The sequence below is a fragment of the Mirounga leonina genome, unplaced genomic scaffold (assembly GCF_011800145.1).
Source record: "Mirounga leonina isolate KUSES-001 unplaced genomic scaffold, KU_Mleo_1.0 Mir_174, whole genome shotgun sequence".
Lineage (NCBI taxonomy): Eukaryota > Metazoa > Chordata > Mammalia > Carnivora > Phocidae > Mirounga > Mirounga leonina.
In genome coordinates, this window is record NW_023270451.1 from 74,729,094 (window position 1) to 74,749,910 (window position 20,817).

Below are 20,817 nucleotides of genomic sequence, written 5' to 3' on the forward strand. Positions count from 1 at the left end.
CAATAAAGTCTGAAGGAAAGTAGAAGAAAAGTAGATAAAGAAACTCTTAAAAAAGTAAGGAAAGGGGCAAAAAAGAATGTGAGAGGAAATGACAAATATTAAAGATACGTAGAGAAGATCAAACATACAAAAGGAGCTCCTGCAGAAGAAAACCAAAGCGAAAGAACAGAACACATATAAATACTTTATTCAAGAACACTGTTCTGAATTTCAAAAATGAACCGCACATTTAAACAGTATATCATGTATCTGAGAACTGGAATGTCTCAAAATGATCTACACCAAGGTATATTTTTGGAAATGTATTGGACATTAAATAAAAATATCCTGGGGCACCTGGGGGGCTCAGTAGGTTAAGCGTCCAACTCTTGGTTTCCACTTGGGTCATGATTTCAGGGTCGTGGGATCGAGCCCCGCCCACATTGGGGAGTTGGCTTGTGGATTCTCTCTCTCCCGCTCCCTTTACCCCTCCCTCTGCTCATGCCCTTTCTCTAAAATAAATAAGTCTTAAGAAAATATATCCTTTGGGTATCTAGGAAAAAAAAAAAGAATTTTATAAGGAAAATATCCAGACTTTAAAAGCAATGCTTTATGCGACATGTGACATGATGAGTCTGTATGGACCACAACTAATTTTTAAGGGTAAAAGTCCCAGAAAAGCTATTACATGAAACAACTCAAAAAAATAATGTTTTCAAGAGATTTTCCTAAGGGATCTAGTGGAAAACATGGTTCAGAAAATCAAAATAACTAGAGAGACTTCAACCTAATGACTTGTGATGAGCATTAATTAGTTACTTTTGCAACTAGGTCAAAAATGAATATTAAAAGGGAGAAATTATAGTATGCAGTGGCTATATGATCTTAATACCAATATATCATAAATCAATAAAAATGCAAGGAAATATGTTTTAATTCCTTTCAGTAATTCTAATTGAATTGTGTGGGCTAAAATAAAAGATTGAGCATATACATGTGAATATACACACATATAGACGCACACACACATATAAATCCTGAATGCAAATATAATTGTCTTATCTCTGCTCAACCAGAAACAATGAACTAGTAGTATCTAGTGCCCAAATTGTGGTCTTGAAATACTATTTTTCATTGAAAGAATCTAAGAGGTTTTAGAGAAATGACGTCTAGGGCAAGAAGCAAGAACTACAAAAGATGAGCCTGAAACATCTTGTAATGCTGGGTATCAAGGAAATTATCTAAGAATATTAGGATAATGTTAGGAAGACTTAGAAGTCAACATGAAGGGACTGCCTTCTTGCCAAAGATAGAAAAATTTAAACTTCAATAAGAATAATAACTGCAATGCACTGAAGCCCATGAAATGTGTTAAAATTCATGGGGTGCCTGGCTGGTTAGATCAGTAGAGTATGCGACTTGATTGCATGAGTCGTGAGTTTAAGCCCCACACTGGGCATGGAGCCTACTTAAAAAAAAAAAATCAGGAATTCATCAAGATTTTTGAACTTGGTCATTTTTTACAGTGATAAGGAATCAACTAATTATCTTGATAACCAGATAAATAAAAGGACAGACTTGAACATTTATTCTGTTTTCCTGTATGGGCCTGTTTCACTGAATAATCAAACAGTAGAGGAGATGAAGTGGCTCTTTATAAAATGACAGAAGTGGAAAACTCCCAAAGGTAGAATTAGAACAGCACAATTTTATAACCCCAATTAATAAATCTAGGTACTGGACATCAATAAAACAGTGAAATCCAGACATCACTTGCCCTTGATCAAAGAACACATTCTCACCAATAGACTTGCCAAAGAGATCAGACCTGAGTTTGATCAAGCCTCTGTGCATCAGTGTTCATTCACTCAGCAAAATCCCCCCTGTGTGGAAGTCTGCAGTTCAAATGGCCTGAGCACTTCAAAGATAAATTCTAAATAAAAGAAAGGAATAGATGGAGAATGTGTGTTTGAAAGAGACCCAAAAGACATACTATATTTTTTTAAATGGGCAAGATTAAACTATAGTATCTAGAGTGTGCTAGATGAAATTAGAGTGAGTGATAAGATTTTATAGATACGCCAAAAAAAAAAAAAAGAAAAGAAAAGAAACAAAACAACACACATAAAAACAGAAGCCAAGGTAATGGTTACTTTTAGAGGCCTGGAGACATGCAATTAGGATGGAGACACATGGAAGGAATTCCATTTTTTTTTTTTTAAAGATTTTATTTATTTATTTGAGAGAGAAAGACACAGCGAGAGAGGAAACACAAGCAGGGGGAGTGGGAGAGGGAGAAGCAGGCTTCCCGCCGAGCAGGGAGCCCGATGCAGGGCTCGATCCCAGGACCCTGGGATCATGACCTGAGCCGAAGGCAGACGCTTAACGACTGAGCCACCCAGGCGCCCCTTAATAGATGAATTCCTAAAAAAAATAGTTACCAATACTGATTTAAGGAGAAATAGAGAATCTGACTAGCTCTTTAAATACTATGAATCTGTGATTGAAATTTTCCCACCAAGGAAATGCCATCCCTAGATAGTTTTACTGATGGGATCTTCCAAAGTATTCCAGAGATTGATAAACCAAGTGCTATACAAAGTCTTCCAGAGATTAGAAAACAGGGGAAAATTTTCTAATTCCTTTTATGAAACTAGATATATCATACATGCTCTGTACAATAGAAAGGAAAATGGGAGGCCAAGCACACAAATGACCATGGATGCAAAAATTCTAAATAGAATAGGAGCAAACTGAATCCAACAATATATAAAGGAGACAAATATAATAACCAATTTGAATTTATCTCATGCACATGATACTGGTTTCTACTAGAAATAGAAGCACACCGTAACACCAAAGAAAAAAATCAGTATCTCAAAAGATGAAAAAAAAAGTATTCATTTAAATTCTAATGCCTGTTGAATCTAACACATTTGGATGAAAGGGAAAATCCTTAAGAGGCTATCTACAAAACAGGGCTGTTCACCTCTCAGTGAACTTCACACTTATTGGTGACTTATGGATGGCAGCCACTTTGAGATAAGGAAAAACCGATGATGCTGACTATCTCTACTTCTATTCAATACTGTACTGTTCTAATCAGCACAGAAAGGACCAGAAAGAGATATAACAAAGCATAGTCACTGGAAAGAATGAAACAAAATTCTCATTATTTGCAGATGATAATGCCTCTGCAGAATTCCTTCCTCATAAAAGACCCTTGAAGTAAAGTTTATGAATTTAAAAAGTTTAGCAGGAACCTTGACTCAAGATTTTGAAGCAAGAACCTTGAAACAAGATTCCAAGTGAATTTCACTTTACTGTGCCAACAATGATCATTTAGAAAATACAATTTTTAAAATAGAAAAGATCACCAAAAAATATAAAGTACCTAGGAATATATTTAACAACAGATGGCCAAACCCTTCATGAAGAAAATGATGAAATTCTATGGATCATAAACAATTAAATGTAAACAGATACGGTTTGAGATGGAAAGACTTATTGTCATAATATCAATTCTCTTTACACTGATTTTTAGATTCATGCAATTTCTATGAAAATTACAACACAAAACTTGGTGAAGGGCTTCTAAAATTTATAGGAAGGAGCAAAGGTCCAATTTAGACATTATAGAAGAAGAACAAATTTTAGAGTATGTGCTCTCCCAGATAGCAAGATTTATACCAAAGTTAGAGCAATTAAAACAATGTGCATTATACAGGAATTGACATATGGATCAATAACACAGAAACGAGAATCTAGAAACCCACATATAGGGGAAGATAGAACAGGCTTTGCAAGTCAGTGAAGGATTAAACAATAATGACTGGTTATATACATGAAACAAATCAAAATAAAACTGGATCTTTACCTCTCATCAAACCACAAAAGCATTTCCAAAATAATGAAGACACAATTGAAGGTGAACACTATAAAAATAGTAGAAGAGATAATGGGAGAATATCCTTAGGATATTCTATCCTATGAAAGGATTTCTTTAGAGAACATACCAAAGGTAGACACCATAGAGAAAATACTAATAATTTGATTACATTAAATTAAAGAATAACTATTCCTCAAAAAAAGTTTGGAAAGATAAATCACAAACTGGAAAAAATCGCAACACACATAGTCAACAAAAAACCTTTACCTAGAATCTACAGAGATGTTTATGAATCATTAAGAAAAAGACAACCCAGTGGGGGAAAATTTGGCAAAAGAAATAAAGCGACATTTCATAGAAAGGTAAACACAAATGGATTATATAAAAAGTGCTTAATCTTATGTGTAATCATTTGACACAAATTAAAACCCCAAGATACCATTTGACACTCCCACTAGATTGGCAAAATATTTTTCATTAGTTAACATCAAGAGTTGGCAAGGATGTGGGTCAATGGGAACTCTTCTTAACTGCAGTTCTGAGAGTAAGCTGGAATGATTACTTTGGAAAACAACTTGTCATTATGTGATAACTTAAATAGGTGTATAACCTATCACCTAACTATGCCATCCCCAGGTTTAAACCCTAGAAAAATGCTTACATATGGAAGCCGGAGGAGTTATGAAAAAGAATGTTCATAATGATATTGTTTGCAATAGCAAGAAAACAAACAAAACCAAAAAACTTGGAGTCTATACATTCATCAGAATTTGGATAAATAAATTGGTATATATTATTCATACAATAGAAGACTATACAACATGAAAAATTAATGAAATAAATATGGCACTCAACAAGGATGCATCACAAAAACATTTTGAACAAAAGAAGCAAATCACAGAAGAATTTACAACAGGATTCAATTTATGAAAGTTCAATATAAGCCAATCTATATATACACACATACATACACACACACACATATCTGGAATATATATATACACACACATTCATATGTGGAATATATGTATATGTAGTAAAATGATCAAAAGAAACAAGGAAATTCTTAGCAAAAAAGCAGAATAGAGGTATCTCTGTAGGAGAGGGAAGGGAATGTAAACAGAAAGGGAAACATGAAGCTTCTAGAGGACTACAAATGCTTTATTTCTTAGGTTGGGGGCTTGGCAAGCAATAGTTCCTTTCGGTTATCATTTAAACTGAGCTGGTAAATGTTCTGTACATTTTTATGAATATTATCTATGTCAGTAAAATTGCATATATATATATGTTTATATTGTAGAAAAAAATCAATCTATGATTTTGAGCCAAGAGATAGTTATTGATATATTAGAGAGCTTTAGGCCACCGCACAATGTGTCGTTTGGGGGTTTTGTTTTGTTTTTGTTTTTGATTTTTTGCACAACTACTGCAAAGTAAAACTGCCTCCAAGTCCGATAGTAGACTCCTCTTTGGGCACTTACGCTAGTGATTGTGGTCGTTAAAATTTTATTTCTGATACACCTGCTATTCCCACCCTTGTCCACTGTGTTACTGTTGCAACAAAAAAGCTACCATATAATGTGAGAGCCATTATTGCCAACAGGTCTAGGAGCGAGGACAGGAAGGGGATGCCTGCTTCAGACTGCCAGGGGAAGCAAACAGATGGTTGGCTGGCAAGAGTCAGTGACTGTCCTGTATTTGGGAAGTGAGCAGACATTAGCTGGAAGATAATCTTCCAGTGCAGGGCCATAGGTAGCAGGTGGCAGAGAGACATTCTCAGAGGCCCCCCAAAATAAGCAGGCTAAGATGACAGAACAGAATCTGAGAGCTCAGGCAAAGCAGCCTGGGCATGGGAATGGCTCCTGGGGCCATTTAAATGATGAGGTGATAGGCACTGAATGCTGAGGAAACTCCTAGGGCAGGGCAATCAGTCACTGCCAGGCTTATCTTCTGACAAGGGGTAGGACCCCAGCTTGCAGCTGTAACATTAAAACGTAATGTGTCCACTGGGATTTGGTGTGGCAGGTTTCCCTGAAGCTTCGGTTTCACTCAGTTAACTAATTATGAGAGAATGTGACATTGGTATTTACTTTTTCTACAGGGACAAATCATTCCCAGCAGGAGAGACAGTTTGTTATTTTTGTTCTGTTTTGTTTTGTCATTAAAAAGAGATTACTTACACAGTAGTAAATAAACTCTTGTTAGAGGGAATTTTTTTTCCCTCTATAATTCTATCACTTCACCTTAATGCTGACAATCATTTCTTTTGGTTTCCAGAGACATGGTACATAAATGAGCAAGAAGTGGGTATTAGAACTGGGTTTGAAAATTAACTCTACCACTTACTAGCTGTGTGATCTTAAGCAAGTTATTTATTTAAGTACCACGAGCCTGTTTAACACATCTACTATGTACTATTTGTTCAAGATGAAATGAAATAACATAGTTGAAGTACTTCAGCACAGTGTCTCTGCATAAAAAAAGTGCTCAATAAATTTTAGCCTTTATTCTTAATGACTCTGATACTATATTATATAAATAGGAACATTTTACATTTCATTTATGCCTCATATGGTCAGTTTTCTATAGGACCCCGCATCTAATCATGAACTGTATCTTCACTTTGTCACTTCAAGCTGCACTGTGTATTAACCATCTTACTCCTCCTCATCCAGATATAAGAAGGTTTCCAATGAAAACACAATATTTAATAACATAGAAGCAAACAGTTTTCTACCCCTCCTCCATCCCCAGTACACCTTTTAACTTTTCAAAGACAGTAGGCAATGCTGAGCAAACATCACTAATCAACTCACATCTCCTTATCCACTGCCTGGACAATAATAGCATTGTGTTTGGGGTGCTTTTAGCAAACTGGAAAGTGATTGCACAGATGATTTCCCACTTGAACTCATAATCCCATGAGGTAGGCAGGGTAGGTATGATGAGCTCCACCTTACAGATAAGGAAGTGGGCTAAGAGAGGGTAAATGACAGAGCCATGACATTCAAGTCTATTTTCTGTGAAAGGTAATCTGTGGGAACTGAGAATGCTGGGCCTATTGGACTTCAGAAAATTAGATTTTCTCAAGAACAAAGTCTGTTTTGAAGGTAGCCAGAGCAACTGTTATTAGAGAGAAAAGTAAGATCATTGGTAGTAAGCTAACAAAATAGAAAGTCAAGAGGCATGGGGCTTTATATCCCAATTTCACAATCCCTTTGCCCAAATGAGCCTCAATTTTTCTATCGCCAATCTGAGAACGCAAAAATGTTACTTCTTACCATTCTTAAAAGCACACATACTGCAATATCATTATCACTTACAAATGTAAGCTTGATAGAATATTCAGGTTTAATGAGAATCACAAAAACATGAACAATTAAAAATGTATAAGCATGAGAAAACATATTTTAAGTGCTAGTAGAAAATCTTGGTGGTAAAAGAAAAGGATAAGAATATTCTACAAGGATACATGGGCTAAAAGCTGATGGGAAATTAGTAAGATTAGACAAGTCAGCACTGAAATTTCACATTACATATTTGAGTAATTTTTCGAATTTGCAGAATCAAACCTAGACGCATGGACATGTAATAACTTTTGAAGCCATTCAAATTTGGATAATGTTTCTTTAACTAATCACATATACTAGTTCTTAAAATGATTAATTTGGACAGGCTATTCATACTGAGCAACTCTTTCTGGTGATAGGCATTTTTCAAGGACTTCCAACGATGCTACCACCTACTCACCGATAGCTCATAATCCCTTAAGAATTCCTAGCAAACTACAGAATAACAATTCAGAAGTCCTCCCCTCCCCACCCCACCCCTTGTTTAGGCCTAGGGGATAAGTTCCAATAGATTGGAAGGCCAAAGCAAACAAAAGTCATTTAGGGGAACCATAGATCAAAATAAAAACAAAACACAAGTTTTGAATCAATGGAACTTGGAAGCTCAAGGATCTCTAAACATGCAATAAAAAACCTAGTCATACCAACACCGATGAGCAAAATAGCATGCCATAATAGATCATCATTAGGTGGTTGGTTACCTAATTCTGACTTAATAGGTCTACACATGATTTGCCCTATGATCTTCAGAGAATGTGATACAACTTCATGTCAGTATTATGAGAGATTTTACGATATGGCAGAATATGCCTGCCTAAAACTCCCTCTTTGTCCTTAACTCACTCACTTAACAAGCATTTGTTGAATGTTTGCTATTAGTTGGGATCTGTATCAAAGAACTCACAGGGGAGACAGGTAAATCAAGCATCAAATTTATGTGTTAAATTCTAGAAGAAAACTATTTCATGCAAATGGTAAGTGAGTCAGAAAGCTCTCAGAGAGGATGAGATGATTAACAAGGTCTCAAATGGTAAGTGTAAACCATGTATATCGCAAAAGGAGTAGATTCCTGTCACAAAGAACAGCACGGATAAAAGCAGGCAACGTGAACACATGGTGAGTTCCAGAAACTAGATGCAATACCACATGGCCAAAGCATTCAGCATGGGTAGGAGAAGAGGGAAAAGGTGTCAAAAGAAGCAATAAGCAGTAGAAGTAAACAAAGATACCATCATTTAGGATTTCCATTCCGCATTAAAATACAATATTGGAAATCTGAATACAATGATTGGTCTATTGATAAGATTTCAGCCCATAGGCAAAGGGAGTAGATTTTTGCTGTAGAACAGTGTGGTGTTATCCAAGTGTACAGTGAACTAGAGGATAGAAAACTAGGGTATGGACACCAGTTTCAAAACAATTTTAAAATCCAAGTAAGACATGGAGAGGTCCTAAGCTACAACGATGGGGATGGAAAAGAGACTAGAGATAAAAGAAATATAAAAACCAGAGTTAATAAAATTTAGTGACCAACTAGAATAAGGGGACGAAGAGGGAAGCTTACAGCAGCTTTCCTGTGTTATACTTAGCTGGCTGAATGCATAATGGTGCCCTTCACTATTTAGGGACAGCATGAAGAGGAATGCCAGTAGTACTCAGAGTCCTGGTGTATCTCTCTTTTATAGGATTAATCACATTTCACTTTATATTGCAGGAGGTATGTGTCATTCAACCACCCCCTTCACCACTAGACATATAAAGCTCTTTGAGGGGGGAAATTCTGTCATATACCACATTGTCTCTGCAGATGGCCCCAAAAGCATATTTGTATAAAATGATTACATAGTATCACGGACCCACTGTAGACACTTAGTGAACATTTTTGAATGAGTGACTGAATGAACTCCCAAAGTTAGATGTGACAAAACTATTCATTTCATCCTTTGAATGAAATAATTGTGTCTTAACTGTGAATAACTCACTTCAGCTGGGTAACAATTCATACCACTACTGACCTGGTTCATTTCAGTCTTCTAATACTTTTGGCAAATTCCAACATCCAGTCTTGAAGGGACTTTTGGGAGTATCTACCACAAACTCTCATTTTAAAGATGAAAATCTATGATCATCCAGAGAAGTTACATGGCTAGCCCCAAGTCACAAAAAGTATCCAGTGATGGGACAGAAATCAGGCAGATACATTAAGCTTCGAAATATCTGTCGACCAAAATGGTTATAATAGATTTGAAGATACTACAAGATACCACATTTAGCTAGGATTCATTGAGTTTTTAAAAACGCATAACATTTCACATGAAAAAAAATACAAGGCCAATGTCTTAGAAACATTTCCTTGAATAATTCTTTCCTCTGACAGTGAAATGCAAGGAATGAAGCTCAACCTTTAATCTTGAATTAGTATAAGTAAGACAGATTCTTACCGTGATCTTCTGAAGAGACTGGTGACCTAAAACGAGATAATAAACATGATAAATGTTTTGTAAATGATACTGATAATTATAAATGCAATAATGATCAAGGATAATCTCCTAGAAATAGTACCCCCCAAATTCAATTAAATAGAAAGTCAATATAGCAGAGAGTGTAATTAATTTGTTGGTCGCATGGTATATTCTAATTGATCACTCCCAAAGCTTACCTGGATTGGTTGGATGGTTGGGGTTAATAAAATTTCAGTCCACTGCACCATGTCACGGGACTGCAACAAACTTAATTAATTCTGGATTTATGACACACAAATAGAAAAGTCATAGAAATGTGGTAATGGATGGAATCCTGTGATGTCACCAAAGGCCAGGCCTCCAGAAAATGTAAATAAACACTAGATTGAGTGTAAGTAAAAAGAAATCTACTTGGACAGTAAAAAATGAGACAAGTAAAATAAATGATATGTACCCTTATCATTATTGTTTTTTGTTTTCACTCTTTGTGGAATTTAAGGTTTAAGTGAGCATGACATAGACCCTCTGTGTGCTGGCCTCATAGCTCTAAACCATAATGAGGCAAGAGTGCAACCACTGGAGTCCCACAGAACTTTTATAAATCGATGACTTTTGCATACCATTTGGGGCTCAGCTCCAATTGTGTTAGGAAGACACCGATGAAGCATCATATCAATATCAATCAATTTTCACAATAAAAAACCTTTCTTTCTTCCTCAGCTGACCACTGATTGAGTTACTCTGAGCAATACAGATACAACCTTGAGGATGAATTCCCCTCAAGCTTGAAAGATACAGTCTTGACTCTACCAGCTCATTCTTTCCTTGGGATAAAGTGAGATGTATAATTCTGTGCTAACAGGTGATAGAATTTTGAAGGGAAAGGCAAGAAACCAGCCAGGAGGCAACCTCTGTTCTAAATGATCAGCCTGCTGGGGACCATAGCAGGAGGATGACAAAGGGAAATGCCAGAGTTTAGTAATATGCCCATTAATATAACTAGTGTTGGGGCAAGAATGATTCCATGGATGCACAGCAGTTGAAGGAAGATTTTGGCTACTTCGGAATGCTTTACTTTATCTACTGATCAGTGATATTTTGTCCATTATGTGACTTATCAGTAAAGTATAAGGACACAGCAGTCATGGTGGGAAAGCCTTAAACTTTCCTTAGTGGCAAAGTGTCAAATCATTTCAACCTTACCAGTCTCTTCAAGTGAAATTTTGCATGTGAAAGCAACAGAGGATCCCCAGATTTGGTAGGGAGAAAACTGGCATCTGGGTGACGGGCACAGGGAGCCCTGAGAGGGAACCTGCCCCAGGCTAAGTCATCCCTACAGTGTCGGCCGCCTGAGAAATGCCACTTGGCCTCCCCAAGTGGAGCGGATCTGGACTCTCTTTGGGATTCCCCTGTTTCACACTATCACACACCCATCTTCCCCACTGGGCTGTGAGCAAATAGAAAACTAGGACCATTTCTTACGTAGTACAGAATGGGCCTCTGATTAACATATATTGAATTGAATTAATGTCAGCACCACCACACTGGGTGTTTAGACTCAAACGCATTTTGGAGCACCTCAAAAAAATCATCATGTCACCTTCAAACCACATGCAAGACAGGTTTGCCAAGCTCCTAGGCCAGCCATGAGGGAAGGGCCTAGGGAGTGAGACAAGCGCCAGCATAGGGATAATGTGAGCACTCCCAAAGCCAAAAGACATCCAATACACCCAGCAACAGAGACCCACAATCTGCCCTAGTGGTTAGGAAAAAGAAAGGGGGAGAGAGTGCTGAATAGAGGTGAATGGGATTGAAAGGTGAGTCTAATGAGAAACATATATTTGAAATAAGATCATTTCTTAAGATGCCTAGGGCATAAAAAGAAGTCAGCAACAAGGTAACATCTTCAACCCTGGTGTTTTCTGTTGGGAATTAAGCAAAAACACATCTTGGATTGTTGGCAATTAATTTCTCACAGAGCTCTGGGAACAAAGAAAAATCCATGCCAACAGATAACTAAATGTCTCAGGTAGAAGGCTTGCGAAGCACGGCTTTTGGTGCCTTTTGTGAAAGCAAAGCACTAATATTAAATTTGAAAAATTCCAGATGGCTTTGTTAAAGTCCCGGGAGGATGCAATCGTCCAGGCAGTGGGGAAGAACTATCCATTTCAGAGTGTTTGCTAAGGATTAGTCATGTTGAGTTTCTGTGCGGAATGTTTCCCACATGCCTGGATTTGTGGAATTTTAAGACATATGGAGTATTTCAATCCTCACTCAGTATTTCACCTTTCACTCTAACGAGTCACTAAATTATACTACTGAGACATGCACATCATCCATTATTGCTGTAAAGGGGCATAAAAAGTTTTACAGAACTTAGCCCAGGAGAGAGGAAAATTCATGAAATCAGCAAGAGAAGTAGTTATTTTTAAAACAGAGGTTGAACCCCAGGAACAGATAATCTTCCTGAACCTGACAACTGAGGAATGCAGGAGAGTTCACTGCTCATTCCTCCCACTGTACCTGCAAGACTTGTGGTTCTGTTCCAGGCTGTTTACTTCTCCTCCATCTGCACTTTATCTTGGTGTTAGCATTGTTCTCATAATGCAAATTATGACCAGCATTCAAAGAACTCCAGGATTTAGAATTCTCGCCTCTTTCCTCAGTACCAGCCTTTTATGACAGTCTGTAGAATATTTACACTTGATTTTGCTTCATTTTGTTTTGTGGTTTTTTAAAAAAACATTTTTATTTACATTTCATTCAAATTCAGCAAATAACAAAAACAAAGTCCTGGATTTTAAAATCTCTCTATTTTAAATCTTTCTATTTATGTTGATTCAAACCTAAATAATAATGATTATTTGAGACCCTATTAGGTACCAGGCCCTGTGCCTCGTTAAGGGGGTACAAAGACGAACAAGCTACCAATTTCAAGGAATTCAATCTAGTGAGGGAGAAAAATAGGTAAAGAAATGATTATAGTGAAAAAAGTGTAATCATCAAAATATGTATGAAGTAAAGAGGGAGCATGAGAGAGAGACCCATTCTGTTCCAGAAGAGTGAAAGAGACTTCAGAAAGCAAGAACCATGGGAACTGGGCTTGGAAGGAAAAGCAGAAGCTTGTTAGGTAAGTAAGAAAGGAGAAGAATGCCAGGCAGAAGCACCAGGCATACGACAAGGAATGTGGATAGGAAATTTCATAATACATTATCAGGCAGACAAGGAACTCAGTGTTGCTAAAACATAAAGGAGTGATAAGTTAGGACTGGAGACAGAAGAGGCAGGGGCCATTTCATACAGGGCCTGGCAGGCCATTTTGACGTGCTGGTAATTTACCTTCTAAGCTAAATGAAGTGAATTTTGGAAGCAGTGAGGTCATACATTTTCATTGGTGCTTCTGACGAGGCAGGCTGTGCAGAGTAGAAGAAAAAAGCAAGAATAAAGGCAGAAGATAAGATAAAAACTATTACTGCAAAGCTTCTGCTATTTTCTTTGAAATTCATGAAAAGTAACAGGGCGAATGAGAAACAGAAAAGGAAGCATCATCTTTGACTAAGCTAGAAGATACCCATAACCCGAAATCATCTATAAAGAAGAGCTACCAAGTGCAGGAAAAACTGGGCCAAGTTTCAGGGAGACAGAGAAAGCATATTTTGATCTCAAAAGATATGAGCTACACCATGCACCATAAAATCTAGCAAAAAGCCCTCCGCTCTGAGCCAGGTGTCCTGCTAGTCAGAAGTGGAATCAAAACCCCAGAGGTTAGTGCTGTTAAAAAAGAATTTGAAAACAGACCCAAAGTCAACTTCCAGGAACACACAAACCCACTATCCCTAATTATCCGTTCCAAACTAACAGTTCCAAAAAGAACTCCTCCAAAACAAATATGAGTAATAAAGAAAAAGGATGTTATATTCGACATCCTTTTATTTTGTGAGTTCCTTGACTGATTTTTTCTTTTTTACAAAAATATTCATTTTTACTGCTTTTGTTTCCTACCTTTATACTGTCACTTTTGGTCTCTCCTTTTCACTCAAAGAGTCCCCTTTAATGTTTCTTGTAGTGCTGTTTCAATGGTCATGAATGCCTTTAGTGTTTGTTTATCTGGGAAACTCTTTATCTCTCCTTCTATTCTGAATGACAGTTTTGCTGGATAGAGTATTCTTGGCTGCAGATTTTTCCCATTTAGCACTTTGAATATAGCATGCCATTCCCTTCTGGCTTTGAAAGTTTCTTCTGAAAAATTTCCTGCTAGCCTTATAGGTTTCCCCTTCTAAGTTACTGTGTTCTTTTGTCTTGCTGCTTTTACAATTTTTTCTTTATTGCTATATTTTGCCATACAATTTGTCTTGGTGTGGATCTGCTTTTGTTGATTTTGATGCAAGGTCTCTGTGCCTCCTGGATCTGGATATCTGTTTCCTTCCCCAGATTAGGGAAGTTTTCAGCTATTATTTCCTTGAATATATTTTCTGCCCTCCTTTTCTCTCTTCTTCTTCTGGAACTTCTATAATGTGAATGTTATTACATTTGTTGGGAGTCACTAAGTTCCCTAAGACTATTCTCATTTTGCATAATTCTTTTTGCTCTCTTTTGTTCAGCTTGATGACTTAACATTACTTTGTCTTATATGTCATTAACTCATTCCTCTCCTTCAGCCTGCTGTTCATTCCACCAAGTGTGTTTCTGATTCATTTATTGAGCCCTTTATCTCTCTGTTATTCCTTATCTCTGTTAAAAGTCTCACTCATATCTTCCACTCTTTTCTCAAGTCCAGTGAGTATCCATATGATCATTGCTTAAAATACTCCACCAGGCATGTTACTTACATCTACTTCACTTAGATATCTGGCCATGGCCTTGTCCTGTTCTTTAATTTGGGATAAATTTCTCTGTCTTCTCATTTTTGTCTAAGTCTCTGTGCCTGTTTCTCTGTGTTAGGAAAGTCAACTATATCTCCTGTTTTTGTTTTGTTTTTTAAGATTTTATTTATTTATTTATTTATTTATTTATTTATTTATTTATTTGGGAGAGAGTGCTTTGGGGAGGGGCAGAAGAGAAGGGAGAGGGAGAGGGAGACAGAATCTCAAGCAGATTCCATGCTGAGACTGATATGGGGCTCCATCCCACAACCCTGAGATCATGACCTGAGCCAAAACCAAGAGTTGGACACCTAAACGACTGAGCTGCTCAGGTGCCCCTACATCTCCTGTTTTTGAAGAAGAGGTCCTGTAGTGCCCTACCATGTAGTGTCCCCTCTTCTCCAAGGCCTGGCACTTCCAAGAATGTCTCCAATGTGTGTTGCGTGTGCTCTGCTGCTTTGTCCTGGTCACTTTATCCTTCAGGCCAGTTGTCTGCAGAGGCTCTCTTTGCCTGTTGTGAGCACTGTTTGGTCCCTGGCCTGAATGTGGCATATTTTAAGTAGGTTTGCTCTGGTCTGTTTATGAAATGAGACCTGTCACCACTACCCCAGAACTGAGGCTCTGCAAAAGTCCCCTGTTGGGAGACATAGTGTGAGTAGGGTTTTAGGCCGGTCTTCTGGGGGTAAGGAGGCCCCCTGTGCTGGGACTGAGGAAAGTGTGACTGGGAGGGGCAGTTCCAACAAAGGGCAAGGCTTGATGTAAGCAAGTTAGGCAGTGAGTGTTTGCCTTGCACTTATGCTGAGGGATAGGGAAGGGAAATGGCGCTGGCCACTTTGTTCCCAGAGGGGTCTCCCTTTGAAAGCTGGCCCTCTGGGACATGCTCCAAGATGAGTGAATAACCTCCCCATTGTAGGTCCTAGGTGCTCTTCAGATTACTGTTTCCATGCTGTATGTCTGCAGGCTGTTTGTTCTGCCTTTTCTCCAAGAGCAGTACAATGCTCTCCAGGCTCTATCCCAGCCAAGCTTGTTGACCTTTAAAACTTCAGGCTTTAAGCCCTGCTGGTTGCAAGAACTCATGAAATTTGGCTCTTCTCGCTTACCAAGCCAAATGCAACAGGAATTCATTCTCCCCATGCACTCCCTGTTAGTCTGTCTCTTGCCCTTCTCCACGACTGTGGCTCCCTCCTTTCCACAGGAACTATGTGTTTATCTCCCAAACTGTGTTTCCACACTTCCTACCTTCTTCAATGTGGCCTCTTCTCTTCCTTTAATTGTGGGGTTTATTCTGCCATTCTTCAGGTCAATTTCTGGGGTATTTAGGATGATTGATAGTTATCTAGTTGTATTCATGGGACAAGGCAGGTCTAGGGTCCTCCTACTCCACGGCTATCTTCCTGGGATTAAGACATCTACTTTTTATAAATTTTGATTTGAAGATTTGCTGGTGAAAGTCCTCTTTCCAATGTTAACCGTGCTAAGCAGGATATTCATACTGTTCTCTCCTTTTAAATGAAGGTAACACTTCTCAAACTAGGATATACACAGGAACTTGAAAATAAGGGAAGCCCCCAGGAAAAACAACACACTAGTTTTAGATGGGGGATTATGTAATTTAACTTGTAAAAATTAAAATATTATTTTTTATTGAAATCGGCACAGACATATAATGGGTCCCAAAGCAAAAGTCACTTGACTTCTTAAAATCAAACAACAAACTTAAAAAAAAAAAAAAAATCTGTGTTTGAGGCAGTTAGCCTCAGGCAATGTCTCTAAGGCCTCAATGGGGTGAATTTGTTCTCCACCAGAATAGGAGTGTTTCCGAGGAAAAAGTCTGAAAACATGAAAATATACAGAGCTATAACATTTTGGAATAAATCATTTTATCAGATTAATGTATGTACATATTAAGAACCTGAAGGAATGAGACATCAGGCACACATTGGCTAATTGCTACTATATTGAACAGCACAGCATATAGTCCCTGTCATCAGTCACTAAAACACAAGGAATCTCTAAGAAAATCAAAGATAGTTATTTAGATTGCCTTCCATCAGCAGGTTTCCCTTCAAGGCCTCTAATTCTTCAAGTAGACCAATTACAAGGCTTAAAGACATTGGAAAATATGCCCAGTTTTCAACCAGCAAAATAACACGTAAGAGCCAAAGAGCCAAAGAGTGATATATTTATGAAGGCAAAGTCTTTAACAGGTACTACACTTCTTGTGATGTCTTGTTGTTTTAATCAATAAACCTAGGCCTGAGATGATGAGCATCATAACTACTTCAGCCTGTAGGACATGGTATGATCCTTTTCAATACATTTCAGATGAATGTTTTTTCTTGGCAACCTCCATGAAATGCTCTAAACCTATAAGCTCATCCTAACACAAGATCTTTTTATTTGACTACTCCTGTCCTATTTTTTTAAGCCTCCTTACAATATTTTGCTTTTATTTTCATTTTGTGGCTTAAATCAATAGCATCCATGGCTTTCCTACTTGGCCCTTCCTCAGAACGTCTGTATCGTTTCCTTCCTAGGAGGTAGGTAGGAGATCAAGACTGTCTAGTTTAGATGAGGTCTTTCTTAAAGACAGATGGGATGAATATTGGGGACCCATGTACTTTTTGGAGAGAATCATTCACAAATAAATGTCAATGTCCCTTCCCAGTGTCCCCAACCCAAATATCCTCTACTTAGCATTTCTAAACCATCACCTGATGGACAGTGGGCCAAGGGATGGGGTTACCAGACAGAGGTGAACTTGGAATAAACAAACAGAACAGGTATAAGAACCAAGTCTCAATAGGCACAAAGGCAGAGATCCAGATTCTGAAAATACTCAGCAAGAGAATATTTCTCTGTGGATGGGGGAAGGAAGCTCTGACATATTCATACCAACTCACAGGCCTGTCTGGAAGAGCCAGGGCCCCTTTATTTCCTGGTTACTAACATGGAATTATAATAGAAAGCAAATGAAGAATGGTAGGTTGAACTAGAAGCTCTGCTACCCCACAGTCCACTCGGCACACTACGAATAAATAAACTGTTTCTTGGCTGTGAAGTCCTCATGGGGAAGACAGCCCATGCCCTCTACACTGAAAGCAGCTCTATGAGTATTTCGTCAATGTTCCTTTTTCTGTCTGTCTTCCCTCTTTTACCCTCCAGCTTTAGGGATGAGGACCACAGCAAAAACACCACCTTCAATAAGCAAAGGTGACCATCCATCCTACTCAGGAAGAGGAAGAGAAAATCGAAGTCTCTTGTTTCTAGCTATTTATATCAATTCTGAATGTTCTTCCCCTCTCTCTTTCATCATTCTCCTTTTATTTCTCTTTCCTTCTCCTTACTGCAGCCCTGAGCGTTCCCTGGGCTTATCTCACCCACCTTCCTCACATTTTGGTAGAACCCAATCTCTCTGTAAAACAGCCTCCCATCATGTGCTAACTAATGCTCTTGTTCCAACTGAAGAACACCAGGAACATTCAGGTGTGGGCCAAGTTCTCTGGGTTGGATGCTGTTCCCTGCCTGTTCCATTACTGCTAATTGTGTGTTACCAAACTCCTGAGAAGTGGCCCAAATGGAAACTGATTTCCCAGCTGGATACCTCTTCCAGGCACATTTCAAGAGTCCATACCACTGCTGCAGAAACACTAACTTTATTTTTCCTTAGTTTTACCTTGAAGTAATGATGCTACACAAATTCAATTTGTTTCCTGAAACTGTTGATAGACAAAGAATTCTCATTTAAGTAAGCCAAGGGATGATTTAATGTGATTTGAAGGTGCCTCGTTAGCGCAGTAAGTAGCGCGTCAGTCTCATAATGTGATTTGAAAACATGGCTGTAGATGATCATCTCTGGCAATAGCTTTTCTCCCTTGAGATTCCCTCAAGGACATGCACTGCCTGTAGTACTGTTATGTCCACCCTATGACATCATTTTGAGAGCTTGAGGGAGAAATAATGAAATCACAGATCTAGGTGACAACTTCATGACCATTAACTCTCACACCAGAGCATCCCTAACTAGGTAAAACAGAACCAGGAATCCCTGAGCACTGAGAATCTCCATCAACCAAACAATCCTCTCTTTGTTTGCTTTTCCTCCCTCTAATTATGAATATTGCTTTTAAGACAATAAACAAAGCACATACAGTAAAAGAGCTACGGAGAATGGGAGCCAGAGAGATGAAAGTTACAGCAACCATACAAAGTGGCATTGAGATGAGAGACAAACACATTCTCTATTCAAGTGGTCACAAACCCATTCAGGGAATGCCAAATAGCCTCAAAGGTAACATTCACCACAAATGAGGTGCCGGGGAGGGAGAGGGGGGGCTTGTGCTGCGGAAAGAGCAAAATTGAAGGAAGGAGAGCGAGATGGGTATTTGTATGGAGGTAACGAAATAAGACCCAGAAGCTAAATAATAAAGGCTGTTTGGTAATTTCTCCATTTGATGTAAATTTCCTCTAATTCCCTTCAGGCTCCTAATTTCCTATTCTTTGAGAGTCTCCTACCCAAATATACACCTGATGATCCCCACATGAGTTGTACTTGAAATAATTTCTGGGTTTTTTAAAAATAAGTTCCTGTATTTAGTTGGCATTTTAAAAATACCACTGTTTTACCACTGGCTTGTAACAATTCGATTTCTCCTATCCATCCTCCACAATCAGTTTGCTGAGGAGGAAGCCCCTAAGGGCCCTTTGAGCTTGAAATTGTACTGCCACCTAATGTTCATGCCTGAGAACTGCAACAAAATGAGGGGAAAGGCTTTTTGAAATCTGAGGGGAAAGATGAGGACAAATGGGCAAAAGTGGGCAGTAGACACAGGGAAGAAACAGAGATGGTGTTGAAGAAACCAACACTGACCAAGTTCATTCAGCATGAGAACTTGACCATCACACTTTGTTACCTAAAATATGAACATTCCTGGGCGCCTGGGTGGCTCAGTTGGTTAAGCGACTGCCTTCGGCTCAGGTCATGATCCTGGAGTCCCTGGATGGAGTCCCGCATCCGGCTCCCCGCTCGGCAGGGAGTCTGCTTCTCCCTCTGACCCTCCCGACCCTCCCCCCTCTCATGTACTCTCTCTCTCAGTCTCTCTCTCTCAAATAAATAAATAAATAAAATCTTAAAAAAAAAAAGAATATTCCTGGGAAACATTTTAGCGTTTTTGAAGACATGAAAATAATTGTGTATTAGACACAGTGCAGCCGTGCAGGTACAAAAGATGTGATACTTCATGTTAGAAATCAGTTTTTGCAATATAGTTGCCTGCTTAATTTTTTTAAAAAAAGGGGGGGAGAGTAAAGGAATAGAAAAGGCATGTTATTCTGAAATCAAACCAAAGGAGATACACCTGCAGAGAGCCAAGAGGGAGTATCAGTAGGGAGAACCTGTTAGCAAAAGCCACTGGCTTGGGTGCCTGGGGGGCTCCGTCATTAAGCATCTGCCTTCGGCTCAGGTCATGATCTCAGGGTCCTGGGATCGAGCCCCGCGTCGGGCTCCCTGCTCAGTGGGGAGCCTGCTTCTCCCTCTCCCACTCCCCCTGCTTGTGTTCTCTCTGTCAAATAAATAAATAAAATCTTTAAAAAAAAAAGGCATTGGCTCTAGCTTAGTGACTCAGTGAATGCTGGTCAACAACTCTGTTGAGGCACAACTGACCTGGAGTTTTGTGAATGTGGACTTTTTTAAAGTGTAAATTGAAATGAAGCTCTGGGATCTGAAGGCAAATTGTTTAGTGTTAACACAAGAAACGTCCATGCAAGGCTATCTCACATATAACAATATTCAGGATAAGCAGTATCTACCTTGTGGGGCCAAGGTAATTGGGCAAAGGCTTACTCACAACTAATTTTTATTTTTATTAAATAAGGACTTCTGAATCCAGCTTTAGACAATGGAAGAAAAAAAGAGGTGGGGTTGGAAGCTGCTTTGGCACTTCTCCTGAAGATAACTGTGATATATTCCAGAAGTTTTCCTATCAACATCTCCCACCTCACCTACTTCTCAGAAAAGGGAATTCATGTTCAAGATACTGGCATGGGAAACAGAATCTGAAAAGTGTCTGTCTCCTCCCCACGTTTCTGTGTCCAAGGACAGGACAGTTTCTAGGTAATAGATTACAAACAACCCAAAATAGTAAAGGAACTCTATGAGAAAATGAAAAATTAATACAAATGAATCCCAGCAAAAATGAGAACAAGAAGTGAAAGTGGGCTCCACAGACTCTATCTTTGAGAATAATTAATTCCATATGTGAATATCAGGCATGACT

The 20,817-nt window shown here is 38.5% G+C and overlaps 1 protein-coding gene across 1 annotated transcript in view; it reads right to left on the reverse strand.

Annotated features, from left to right (window-relative positions):
* The window catches only part of DGKI (diacylglycerol kinase iota), a 428,452-nt gene that overhangs the window by 39,756 nt on the left and 367,879 nt on the right, over window positions 1-20,817 (reverse strand). The window contains exon 28 of the mRNA XM_035021183.1: window positions 9,660-9,685. Coding sequence (XP_034877074.1) covers window positions 9,660-9,685 — 26 coding nt within the window. The remainder of the gene's footprint in view (window positions 1-9,659; window positions 9,686-20,817) is intronic.